Source organism: Peromyscus californicus, unplaced genomic scaffold (assembly GCF_007827085.1).
Source record: "Peromyscus californicus insignis strain IS unplaced genomic scaffold, ASM782708v3 Scaffold_3__1_contigs__length_106647218, whole genome shotgun sequence".
Lineage (NCBI taxonomy): Eukaryota > Metazoa > Chordata > Mammalia > Rodentia > Cricetidae > Peromyscus > Peromyscus californicus.
In genome coordinates, this window is record NW_026294551.1 from 100,330,892 (window position 1) to 100,344,298 (window position 13,407).

The 13,407-nt window shown below is 41.1% G+C and overlaps 1 protein-coding gene across 1 annotated transcript in view; it reads left to right on the top strand.

Annotated features, from left to right (window-relative positions):
* Positions 1 to 9,786, top strand: part of Hapstr1 (HUWE1 associated protein modifying stress responses) — a 31,571-nt gene extending 21,785 nt beyond the window's left edge. Inside the window, exon 4 of the mRNA XM_052759435.1 lies at positions 7,413 to 9,786. Within this exon, the coding sequence (XP_052615395.1) occupies positions 7,413 to 7,657 (245 nt within the window). The 3' untranslated portion in view covers positions 7,658 to 9,786. The remainder of the gene's footprint in view (positions 1 to 7,412) is intronic.
* Positions 9,787 to 13,407: the final 3,621 nt, after the last annotated feature.

The window sequence follows — 13,407 nt, forward strand, 5'->3', positions numbered from 1 at the left end:
CCCATTGGGCTTAGGTTGTAGGTGGTTCTTAGAAGTATATCCTATTTCTGATTCAGGCCTATACATGCTGGGACATCCCTTTGGCACTGGTGGGAATTACTGCTCTTACTTGGTATTTAGGTTTAAGATACTTTTTAAATTACTTTTATGTTGAAAAAGGCAGTGAGCTTTGGGAGAAGGACTTGGGCAAACTCAGACAGGGGAGCCTTTATGATACATTGTAAAATTAAAAGAGAGAAACTATCTTTTGTTGTAATTATTACTGTTTTTGTTTCTTTTTGGGAGACAGGGTCTCACTGTACATACTTGGCTGGCCTGGAATTTGTTGTGTAGACAAGAATGGTCTTGAACTTCGGACTTCAGGGAGTCTCCTGCCTTAGCCTTCCCAATTGCTGAGACTACAGGCACATAATATTTTTGCGTGTGTGTATATGCATGATGATGATCAAACTCAGGGGTTTTGAGCTCTACTCTTGAGTGATAGATACCCCAGTCTTTGGAAAGGTATCTTTAAAAAGGATTACTTGGTAAATTAGGACAAGTTTGTTAATATTCTAATCCTGCCCCTTAGGGCCATGCTGCATCCTGACGTAGAAGCCTCTTCTTAAGGAAAAATTCCGCCCCTTTTTCTCTCTCTCTCTCCACTCCCATGAGGTGTGTACCCCTCAACTCCTCTCCGTTTTTCTCTTCTCTCCTTCTTTCCTATCTTCTCTCTTTTATAATAAACTATTTCTGCGCGGATGTAGCTTCTGGGTTGTGAATGTCCACCCACCACCCCGCTGCCATGCCCACATGGATTGGGTCACCCACCAGCCCACCGCTGCATTTGCCCAGCATACTAGCATGTTTCCCTGCATGCCTGGGATACACTCAGGGTTCCCCACATAATAAATCATAACAAAGTCTCCTCAGCTTTGAAGGTTGAAGTCCTTTCGGTTTGAAAATCCTTTGTTTTGTTTGTGGATTTGTTATGGGTTTTGATTTCTGCAGTTTAAAATGCATATATGTATAAAGACAAATGTTATATTGCCTTTCTGTAGTTGAGCACTTCTATAGATAACATTTATTTCGAGTAAATTTACCAGGTGCTATTTTGCAGACACAGGAACAGGTAACTATAAAAATGATTAATCTTAAGAAATGTCTGGCCTGGTAAAATTAACACCATCCTGAAGCATGTAAGCCTTAGGACTCAGTCTGAGGCAGTGTGTGTGTGTGTGTGTGTGTGTGTGTGTGTGTGTGTGTGTGTGTGTGTGTGTGTTCATTTGCTTGGTGGGGGGTAAAAGTCTGAGTCTTGTGATACTTAATTTTCCTTGCATGTGCTAGACAAGCACTCTGGCACTGAGCTCCATCCCTAGCCACATCCTTAGCCTAAGTCAGTTAAGTTACTTGACAGCTCCTTAGGTCTAGAGAATCTGGTGAGGCATGTAAGAAAAAGCAGTCATTGGAATTTTGATTTCGTGGTATAAAATATGACAAGAATTCTTAGCTAGATTTCCTAATTCCTCACACACAGCATTAAACAGCTACCTTCTTTAAGAACCCCAGAAGGAAAGGTGTGACTTTAGGCAGCATGAGCCAATTAGATTTTCTTTTCAGCACAGATTTCCAGTGATTCTTTTGAAACATTATTTGGCTTATATGTGGCAAAGTGATTTTTAAAGAGAGAAATAACTCGTTTAGGAGACCTATGATAAATAAGACTCTTGAACAGTACCTGGAAGAACTTTAATATTTTGTTTGGTTTTTCCTTTCTTGCTTTCATTCTATCATACCTTCTAATGCTTTAGCAAAACCATGAGAACTGTATCCTTTTTTTTTTTTTTTTTTTTTTTTTTTGGTTTTTCGAGACAGGGTTTCTCTGTGTAGCTTTGCGCCTTTCCTGGATCTCACTCTGTAGCCCAGGCTGGCCTCGAACTCACAGAGATCCGCCTGGCTCTACCTCCCCAGTGCTGGGATTAAAGGCGTGTGCCACCACCACTCAGCAAAGAGCTATATTTTGAGAGCTAGCACAGATGCTTAAAAGTTCTTAAAGTGCTGAGATAGTATAGAAGAAACTGCAATTTTTTTTTTTTTTTTTTAATGTCAGGGGACTGGTTAGAACCAACCTGAGGGTTTGTTGATGTCTGTTCATCTTTCACAGCCTGCAGGCATTGCCCCCCCCCCCCCCCCCCCCCCCCCCCCCCCCCCGTTTTTTTCTCTCCTGAGGAAACACACTCCTGGTGTGTGTAATGTTATAGTGCTTATTGAATGTTGTAGCTAGGTGCATCTTGTTGGAGTAGCTTTTCAAAGGTCTAAAATACATACTTGGAACTTGATGTAAGAGATTTCAGCCCCAAAGTAATCTCCTAATCATTTACATTTGATTTTTTTTTTTCTTCTTCTTTTTCTTTTTCTGAGACCCGGTTTCTCTGTAACAATCCTGGCTGTCCTGAACTCACTCTGTAACTCAGGTTGGCCTCAAACACAGAGAGATCCACCTGTCTGTGCCTCCAGAGTGCTGGGATTAAAGGCATGTGCCACCACTGCCCAGCTCTCTGAAGGAATTATTGTTTTTTCCTTCAAACCAGCCTTCAAGACCAAGAAAATTACAGCAGGACACTTATAACACATTAATTTCAGATGAAAAGTTGATATTTTCTGTACATTAAGGATAGATATTAAATAACCGAAGGTTTTGGAGAAAGATTAGACTTCCAATATTAGTAAGACAGAATTTTCTTGAACTTATAACATTTTGTTGGATATTGTCGTGGGAGAATTAAAGGGCTATGTAGGTCTCAAAAGCCAGTTTACTTGCTCTAGTACTTATTCAGTAATCTGTTGGTAGCTGTTTAAACAGTTGAATTATCTGAGTTTCATTTTGGAAAATTTCCCCAAGCAAAAAGATTCAGTATCTTGCGATTTCACTCTAAAGAAACATAGAGCCAAATGATGCATTTTTCTTCTAGTCATTTTTTTCAATGTGTAAATATTATTTCACAGTTGATCATACTGCATATGTGGTACTGTATCTTGCTTTTTCACTTAACGTCGTGAACCTTTTCCTGTGGCATTAAAAACTGTCTTTGAAAAATGGCTGTCTTTGATACATGGAAAGCATTTTGGGCTGGCGGTATAACTGAAAATGTTTTCTTGGTGTGACACATGTACCTTTGTAATTGGCTTGATTTAGTGTGCTTTACTTCAATAAAAATTCAGTATTACAATTTACTGATTGGGGTGGGGAGTGGTATCTACTTTAAATGACCAGAACCTTCCTGATAGAGTTATTACTATTTTTTTTTAAATGACTGAACTCCAAAACACTACATGACATTGACATTGCAAGTGCTTGTACCTCACTCAGCACATTGTACAGGGAGCACTCACACTTGAGCGTACAATTCATTTCCAAGGAAGAAAAATACTTTTTAGGGCTCCCAGGCAGGTTGATACCACTTCAAGTTTGAGGGATTTTAGACCCACCTCCACCCCCACCCCTGATAATTCTGGCTGAGCAGTCTGCAGAGGGGCCTGAATGAATCTGTGATTTACGATCACCTTGTGCACTCCTAGGGCTGACTTTCTTCAAAGGGATCTGAGGTGCTGAAAGCCAGTAGAGCATAGATGGCAGCCTCCTCAGTTGGGCTGTGAGGTTTCCTGGGTGGGAATTTGCTCCTCCTCTCTCTAGGACTTAATGCTGGGAAACTGAAGTTTTATGTAATCGATTATGCAAACAGCATTTCCGTATTAGAGTAAGCATGAAATGATGAACATGGCTTGAAAATAATAGTGATGTGCAATTTTTAATGATTTTTCATGTAACTTGGATTCCTATAACCTGGACTGCAAACTTGTTTCCACTCCACTGGGAGTTTTCAATGAATGATTAAATCATCCTGAGCTTTAAAAAAAAAAAAATTACTCATTTCAGATGGATGCAGAAACATTAAAACGTGAGTTTATGTTAAGCAATTGAGACTTTTCTGTCTAATGCTACCTATTCTGTTTTTGTCAAATGGTATTACCATAGTCCTTTTGAAAATGTTTTTGGTAGAAATTAAGTTGTATGTCCTAAGGATGTACAACTTAGTTTTTTAGTTCTGAAGCATGTTTAGATTTTCTGTGCTTGTATGGGCTGATTGTGTTCATGTGGCTTAGCAAGGTTTTCTGAAGCAGCTTCAGTAGCTGTCACTGGTTTTCAAAATAAAATTTGGGCTATTTAAAATGCTTTTTTCCCCGTGGTTGTAGTCTTAATTTTTGTTTTTGACACTTGTGAAAAATCTTTGCAGAAGATTAGTAACTCAGACTTTGAGAAGATTGTCATAGCTGAGGATAGGTGACCTGACCTTGGAGCTAAAACCAATTCTCTATAGAGAAATGATTGTCCAGGTGTTATGAGCATTTTCAGATTGGCCAAATTGCTGCATGATGTATTTTCTTTTTCATGGAGTTGAATCAATAAATACTCACTGGAAATGATTAATCCACTCCTTGATGGGGTGCTTTGAGTCTTAAGTTCATTACCACCATGAACATTCATGAAAGATAGTTGGTTCATTGAAATCCCCTGTAGTTTCATTTGCAAAAGGGATCCTGAATTATTAAAGTAGCCCAGTTTAATTACCTAGCTCTCAGACTTTACAGTGTAATTATTATAGAACGTCTGCATCCTAGGGCAAGTATAAATGATGTTAACTGGCCATTGTGGCTCTTGACTCTAATTCAGCATTTGGGAGGCTGAGGCAGGATTGTTGTGAGGTTGAGGTTAGCCTGAGCTACAGACAGTAGGACCCTGTTTTAAAAAAGAAACACACACTGGAGAAAAGGCTGGGTGTAGTGGTCCTTGCATGTCTTCAGTTCCAGCTTTCAGGAGGAAGATTCAGGTAGTGTGTGAGACCAGCCTGATTTACTTACAGAAAGGGTAGGGCAGGTACAGACAGCTATGTTAACTGCTGGGTACCATCTAGTAGGTTGTTACTGACTGTAGGCTTAAGAAGAAAAGCACAGCTTTCTCAGCAAGTTGTTAATGGTCTATGTGTAGGGATAATAAAAAACCAAGCAGCTTTGGGTTAGTTGAGTTTAAAATGATGGCATTGATTTAAGTGACCAGTCAGCAGCAACCTGGGTTTGTTTCCTGAAATAAAGCCCTGAATTTCAATGAGTTTTGAAATGTGGGGCAGGACTGTGAAGCAATGTTCTTTATCAGAGTTCTGTGAGCATTATGTAACCAGGCAGTGTGTTAAGTCCTTCAGATAGATAATAGAAAGCCTGCCCATAGGACGAGATGGTTGACTGTGCTGTATAAGCCCCAGATTTTGGTTTTCTTGCATTTGTTTGTTTAAGCCTATGTGTTGAGGACAAAGAAGTGTTGTTCCTCATTGGAGCTATTAAGTCTGAGCTGTTCAGGAAGCAGTTAGAAATAAGAGTGGGCCTTTGAGAGCGAGATAGGGAGTGCAGGCTAAGGGGAGAAAGAGCTCCCAATATGTGACACACCTGTCTGATAAAGGGGCAGAAGGAAAGCCCACACAGGCTGCTGAGGAAGCAGCTAGTGGGAGGGAAAGCAACATCATGAGGCCAGAAGGGAGAAGGAGAGTTAGTAACCTCAGGAGAGTTGTGAGCCTTATTGGACTCTGGCTGAACAAAGTTTGGAAAACAAAACAAAAACAGTCTTGACTTCAAAAAGAACCACTAATCATTGATACTGGTGATACACAATAAATCTATGGTAGGATAAAAAGGGCGGGGTGAGCAGCTGTCAAGGCAAGCCTAAAAGGCAGGCTAACTCTAAGCCCTAAAACTACTTAAATTGTGTGTATATGTGTGACAGACAGAGATTTTTGAGATAGGGCGGTTCTTCTGTTTGAGCCTCTTACTATTGTTATATTAAGGGGAGGCAGTGTAACAGTTCGTTAGTGTATAGACTCCCCTGGCCCTATTTGGCTTGAGATTCAGCTGTTGCTTACTGCCTGTTACCTTGGGTGGGGTGGGGATACTTTTGTTCTGTAGTCTTGGCTTGCAGAATGGAGTCAGAGCCATACATCTGAGGGTTTATTTGAGGACTGACAATGCCTGATCTGGGAACCATGCCAGGATCAGTGCCCTCCACCCCAAAGAAAGAAAACCAAAACCAAAAAAATGCTGACCTTTGAAAGCTAGAGAGGTAAAGAGGAATACTTTTGATTTTCCCTGGTCACCATTGTAAAAAAGAGTGCATCCTGATGGGGTGACTGCTGGCAGACTGGGAAGTGGTTGTGGATGGAGAATGTTGTCTACAGGAAGTCTTTGAACAATAAGAACAACTTTGGAATTTAGTAGATTTGATTTGGTAGGTGCATAGTCCTTCCTTTTCTATTTAATCTTCAAACTTTTTTTTAAACAATTCAAAATAAGGAGTATGGCCCTACTAGATCAAACTTAGAAGTTTGTTTTAAAGGATCAGGTGGAATTCTTACTCTTGGAAACATCAGTGATACTAGATCATTCTCTTTATTCAGGCAGTGCCAAAATCTAAGTGAGGGAGAAATTCATGAGATAGGAAATGGACTGTCCATACTAGAATTTAAACTTTGTTACAGTTCATGTGTTCTGGTCAGTCATGTACCTTTTTACAGGCTTATCCTGAACATTCAGAGTAGAATGTATGTTTCATTCTTTAGCTGCTCCCGTTCTAAGCAATGAAGGTTCAGAGTCAGTGCTGGGACATAGTCTGGATTTAAGAACCCGAATGTGAAGCAGGATTCTTTACCTCACCCTTCCTCAGTCTTTCATCCCTGAAGAATTAGGGATGGTATTGACTTGGGCTCTTGTGCTATCTTAAGGGTGTCTGCCAGATACAGTCCAGACGTTGATGATGATAGGGCCCTGTTTTGTTTGTCCAGTATAATTTTTAACAGTGATTTTCAGGCTTAATAGAGTATTTGGGATGGATGATACATTATACAGTCACCTCATCTAAAAGGATTGTTGGACTAAGCCTACTCAGACCTGGAAATGTTTTCTTGCTCTCTCTATATACATTACACACAGACACACATCAGAGAGATTGTAAGAATGGTAACATTGGACCAAACAAAATGTCCTGCTTCAAGCAAGTACCTCCTGTCCTGGTCTGTAAATTGTATGTAGTACTTGCCTAATAGAATAGATGGGAGAATCTCAAATCTTTTTTGCATTCCTAGCTGTGCTTGATACATCTAGCTTTCCATCATTGCTAGTTGCCATTATTATGAATAATGGTTGTATTGGCAAGAAAATGTAGGTCAAAGCCAGATGATTCCTTACAGAATAAACTATTATTCACTGCTGACCCCGTACAAAGAAAACCAGCAGGCACCTTTTCACACTGTGACAACATGGAAAGTAGAGTGGGTTGCTTTCAAAAGGGTCGACTAATTGAGCAACTCTAAAACCTCTTTTCTTCTTCCTAGGTCTTAGTGGTGCAATGGCTAGTATAAGCGTGCGTTCGAGTACCCCAGGCTCTCCTACACATGTAAGCAGTGGACCGAATGCTAGTCGAAGGAGAAATGGACTCCATGATGTCGATTTGAACACTTTCATAACAGAAGAAATGGCACTCCACTTGGACAATGGTGGAACTAGAAAGCGTACCTCAGCCCAGTGTGGCGATGTCATTACAGACTCACCAACTCATAAACGCAACAGAATGCTCTAAACTGCAGACATTTTCACACCCACCATGCTGCTTGAAAGCCACTCGATCCTCAACATATACTATTATTGCAAAGGAAACATGAGGCCATCTTCCCTTGTTCACTGTTTAAGACAAGTGAATTCTCTATTGGTTGCCATAAAAGGAAGTTTTAGGTATTTACAGTAGATGCCTCCTGTAACTATGGCTTTCTCAAACTATAATCCTAGCAGAGGACATGAGATAATTGTGTAGTCATTAGCAAGATCATCATAGGCAAACATATATCCGTTCCAAGGCTAAAAGTGACCTTAACTGTATTTATTCTCAAAGGGAAAGGAAATATCAGATGTTTATTTGGTTATAGAATGCTTTCTTATTTTTATTTTTTGGTCCATTTCCTGCTGTGTTGAGTATTTTTGCTTAAACAGTATTGCCAGGTTCCTACAATTGTCTAAAACCTTGATCTGGCTTGTAAGCTAGATCTGCAGGCTTCCACTTTTGCAGCCACATTGAACCACGCACCTGGTTTCCTTAGTGATAGTGTGCAATTTCTGATTATCAGATTATGCCCAGTTTTCAGTTTTCAAAACAGTTCTAACTCTGGTGATTGTGAGATGTAAAGAGGTGCTATGATGGTCATGCAAGTAATACTTAATACTGAATCAATACACAGAACTTTATTGGATTCACTTTGTGTGTGTTAGTGCTCTGAAAATAGCAATATTATTAACCTGTCGCCAGAATAACCCTGTAGGCTTCAGATACTCAGTTTTAAAACAAGTACTACTTCCTACGCCGGGTACTTTACTTATGGTTAAACACAAACTGCATTCAAAGTGACCTGAAAAATGGGTCATGATCTTGGAGAGTGGGCTTCCTTTTTGGTTTGGTAGTAGTGAGAGGAAATGGATGGTGGGAGTAGGTATTTATTCTTTAGTGGTTTTTTTTTCTTTTGCATTTTAATGGATGCCCTACTGTGTGTAGTTGTCATTGTGAGTGGAAGATGATAAATATGTTTTATCTGCTACTAATGTGAACGTAATTTAAATAGCAAAACCCAACTTTTCCTGTTCCTCCATTCCTCTCAGAAGTGCAGTTTGGAATTTCATTCTGGAAAAGATGAGATCGCATGGAGATTCTCTAGATGTTAGGTAGACCCAAAGAAAAGCTCATGGAGTCCTCTTTGGGTAAATATAAGACCTCTTGTAGCTACAACATTTTAGAGCATGTTTCATCTGCATTTTTACTACCTGAACTGAATGGTAGTCTATTTAGAAGACTGATGTCAGCCTGCCAGGCACTGTGATCCATTCTATCCTGTTATATTATATATCAAGTAGGACAGTGAAAATGTTTCCGTGCAAACTTGTAGTCCAGTTCAGTTACTTCTATTTTTATCCTTAATAACCATTGCAAATCAGTGTAAGGGGTTTTCTGATAATTACAGCACTTAGTTGAAAGTTTGCAATTTTGTCAGCCATTTAGTAATACCTTTCTGTGAAGAGACCTTGCTAAGTTAACCATTACTGACTGAGTGGGATGTGAGTGGAATGTTAGGAATGTTGTGTGAATTGAAGTTCTGTATTCATTATAGATATAGCCCTTATTTAAAACTGAAATTCATATTCAAACTAGGGATGAAAGTAAGATATTTCTCAATTTTTGCAAAAATGGAGCTTTCTTTTGTTTGTTTAAAAAGCAGGAAGAATTACAGCAATCTGGCGTTTTACCTTAAACGGACAAGCCTGTCATCACATGTACTTCCAGGCTTCCCTTGGGATAAACCAAGACACGGAGTTCACTTTTGCTTTTCTGTGGTTGTGAATATAGATTCAGCAATTGGGGTTTGATGGTGTGATGGCTGCTGACAAGAAGCCAGAGCTCCTATTCCTAAGGGACTTGAGACCGAGGAACATGTTTCATCTCTTCCTGCCTTGGTTCTGTTTCCTCTGTCCAAGTTGAATAACGATGTTCTTGGTTGTTTGGTTTAAGTTGGTGCTCTGAAGCTGAATCTCAGTGCCCTTTATTCTCAGTTGTCAAATTTTGATAAAACGTGCCATTTTCTTTGGTAAGAGAAAGCAGGTCTAATGTCTGCCAGAACACAATTTATATGCCGATTATTGGCTCCATTAAACTTTTTAAAAACTTTAGCATTCGTTACTTTTTTCCATTGCATTCAGTATCTAGTACCTTCCTCCCCTCATTAGCACGTCCCCCCCCCCCCCCCCCCCCCCCCCCCCCCCCCCCCCCCCCCGGTCCCTTTGTTTCCAGGTTCTACCAGAGTAGAGTAACCCTGAGACCCACAAAGCCAAGTGTTTTCCTAGCAAAAGTTAGTCTGACATAGTTCGGAATCTTTTGGAAGTTTCCTTTCACCAGTTAGATGGAAAATATCAAAGACGACCACATACTTGTGTAGTACTTTTTAAAAATGACAGCCTTTTTCAGCTTTCACTTTCTTTGTCTATTTTTTGGACAGGTCTTTCTGTGTAGTTCAGGCTGACCTCAGGCATGCCATCCTCCTATTTTGGTTGCCTGAGTGCTGTGGTTTACTGGCATGGTGCTTGCCTGGCCTTTTCAGCTGATCAAGAACAGAAGGGGCTGCTCTTGGAGCTAAGCACATGAGTGTGGGGGACCTTGGTCTTTGTCATGAGCCAGAATCTGATTCTTTAGATCTGGCAGGGACAGGCCAGGTTCATCCCTCCACTGCAGCATTTCAGATATCGTTGAGTGGGGGGGGGGGGGGGGGGGGGGGGGTCAGTGCTTTATAGAGCAAAACTAATCTAAAGGCTATCAATGTAGTTTACTTGACTTGAGGTAGTGACATACACCTTAAATCATAAAATGAATAAATCATTGAAAATACCAAGAAGACAGCAGGGGCTTGTCTGCGGTTTTGTTTTGGTCATCATGTTCCAGTAACTTTGTAATCACATAAAGTTAGAATGTGAAAAGGGACAGCTAACTTGTGACCAAAGGTGCAAGATCTCAAGGTTTCAAAACCCTCTACTTGGAGATGTAGGTAGTCCTAGGGAAGTACTATGGACAGAGTTCTAGGTATGATGACTGTCCACAGAGATATATTTATTAGTGATACTCTTTTATTATTATTATTAATTTTTTTGTTTTTTTCCAGACAGAGTTTCCCTGTGTAGCCTGTCCTGGAACTCACTCTAGACCAGGAACTCACTCTGTAGACCATGCTGGCCTCGAACTCCTCCCAGAGATCTGTCTGACTCTGCCTCCCGAGTGCTGGGATTAAAGGTGTGCCCTGCCTGGCTGTTTATTTGTGGCTTTTTTTTTTTTTTTTGAGACAGAGTCTCATGTTACCTGGTGCTGATCTTGAACCTGATCTTCCTGACTTCGCTTCCTGAGTTCTGGGGTGACAGGCCTGTGCCACTACGAGGCACACTACTTGGATTTACGTCACAGGAATCCTGTTTAAAAAGAAATGTTCACCTCCTTGTTGGTTAAAGGAGGTTCTGGAAACAAAGGAGATCCATGTCACACATGTAGTGCCTGTGACCTGTCTAAAAGCTGTTACAACTTTGGTCCAGGTATCCTTACCTGGAAAAGAGAGCTTCTGGATTGCAGTCTAGAATAGTTGGTGTGTGAAGTTTATGTGGGAACATGATTTGAGAGGAACAGGTTTGAGACTGATGTGTATGTCACACGCCGTGTGGTTGGCATGCTTGTGGCGAGGTTGAAACTTTGTATGATGGGATCTGCTTGCTCTTTGTGCAGTGTGTAGACAGCAGCTTGTGCTCGGTGGGCGTGGAGGTTCCAGCACGGGTGTTGAGTTTCGTGGATGCCCTTCGAGTTTTCCTGGTAGCTTTGCTTATGTTGTTTGCTTCAGTAGAGATGAGAAGCTACAGAAGTGTACTATGTAGCTTGTCCCATGTTTGTTCTACAGATTGTTTCCCATCAGAATATGGTGGAAATTGGAGTATTTTTTTATGCAGGTTCCAGCTTTTCATAATTAGTCATAATATAGTATCGACTATTTTGGTCTAAGTTTTTTTTTTTAAGATTTATTTATTTATTATGTATACAGCATGTATGACTGCAGACCAGAAGAGGGCACCAGATCTCGTTATAGATGGTTGTGAACTACCATGTGGTTGCTGGGAATTGAACTCAGGACTTCTGGAAGAGTAGTCAGTGCTCTTAACCCCTGAGCCATCGCTGCAGCCCCTCTGGTCTAAGTTTTATAAGAACTTTCTACAGGTGAAATGAATCGTTCAGGCCAGGGATAGGCTAGCTCCCCCAGCATTGGGGATCACCATGAATTTGAGGCCAGCCTAGTCTATGGTAGTGAGTTTTAGTCTGTTTATAAAGTGAGACTGGCTCTGTAGAATAAAAACAACCCCAAAAGGAAGTCACTAATTCAAATGAAATCATGTTTAAAATACTGATGAGTTCTGGCAATGAACTTTCTGCAGAGGCACAGGTTAACCCTGTCTCGACACGTTCAGTGTCTATTGCAGGATTCTCGGCCAGCATTGGGGATCTAGGCTTCATTGCGGCAGACCTTGGAATTTTAATTTGGCTTCTCCTGTGAAGGAAGCTGATCTACTTAATGATGCGTGACTTCAACGCCTGGCTTACCTACAGCTTTTTTCTTTTCCTGGTCCAGTTTCATCAGCTCTGAAACAAGTCTGGGTGAAAAATGTGATTTTTCTCAAGTTCCTTGAAAGTTGGAAACATTTATGTCCATGTTTATCTTCCCATTGGTTGGGTGAGCTCTTGAACATTCTGGAATGTGACTGATAGTTTTTAATTTTTTTTTCTAGTGTGTTGTTGATCATTGAAAAATAAACATGTAGTTATTTTTTTGTGTGAAGGAAATTTAAATTCCAGACAGCATAAAGGCCTTTTGACTTATCTTCTCTCTCACCCTCTCCAGAGGTAAAATGAGTAGTTTTGAAGAGTAACTTTTCAAACAATTCTCTGTATATTTATAAATCTTTTTAGTTTTGAGACAGTCTTGCACTGTAGGCTGGCCTTGAACCCAAGGTGATCTTCATGCCTCAGCCCTTTGAGTGATGGGTTTACAGGCTTGAGCTACCACTCCTGGTTTATTTATAAGTCACTCCTGGATGTAGCTATGAAGAAAGTATTCTAGTTGGCTGATTGTTGATTTCAACTTGTCCCAGGGGCAATTGGAAAGGGGAGGGTCGGGCAGCAAACAACAGATGCTGTGTACTGTGGAGTGTTAGTTTTCAGAACAAGGGCTTGTCCATATGTTAAGTGAAGCATTTTTCAAGGCTGGGTGCCATTGTAGGAAGGTGCCAAGGGTGAGCACAGGTGTAGGCTACCTACCTCACTTTAGTACTCATCCTCAGGTAGAAGGTATGGTGTGCCTCTGGCCTTAGGTGTAGGGTCTTCTGAGCGCTGTCTGCCTCAAATTGCAGGGAATACGGGCAGTTCACAGCACTGCAGATGGAGCTGTTGGGTGTTGTGGTGTTCCTGTGTTCCAGGTCTGGTGGGTGGGCGCAGGGCGTCCCGGGCTCTAATCATCTGGAACTGCCTTGGAGAGTTCCAACATAGGTATCAAGAGATTGTGCAGGCCCAGAGTGGTGTTCTGTACCCTGCCCAGGAAGGTCTTAAAGGTACTTAGGCTGTCTCAGCCCCTGGGGACCCAGTGGCCTCAGTATTTGTGTACTTAGAATGCAGGTGTTCCTAAATCCACCCAGGAATGGGCTGCTGTGGTTCATCTTTGAGAAAATTCTCAGACCATTGCCCTGTCCTTGGGGTGGAGGTGCTAGGGCTGA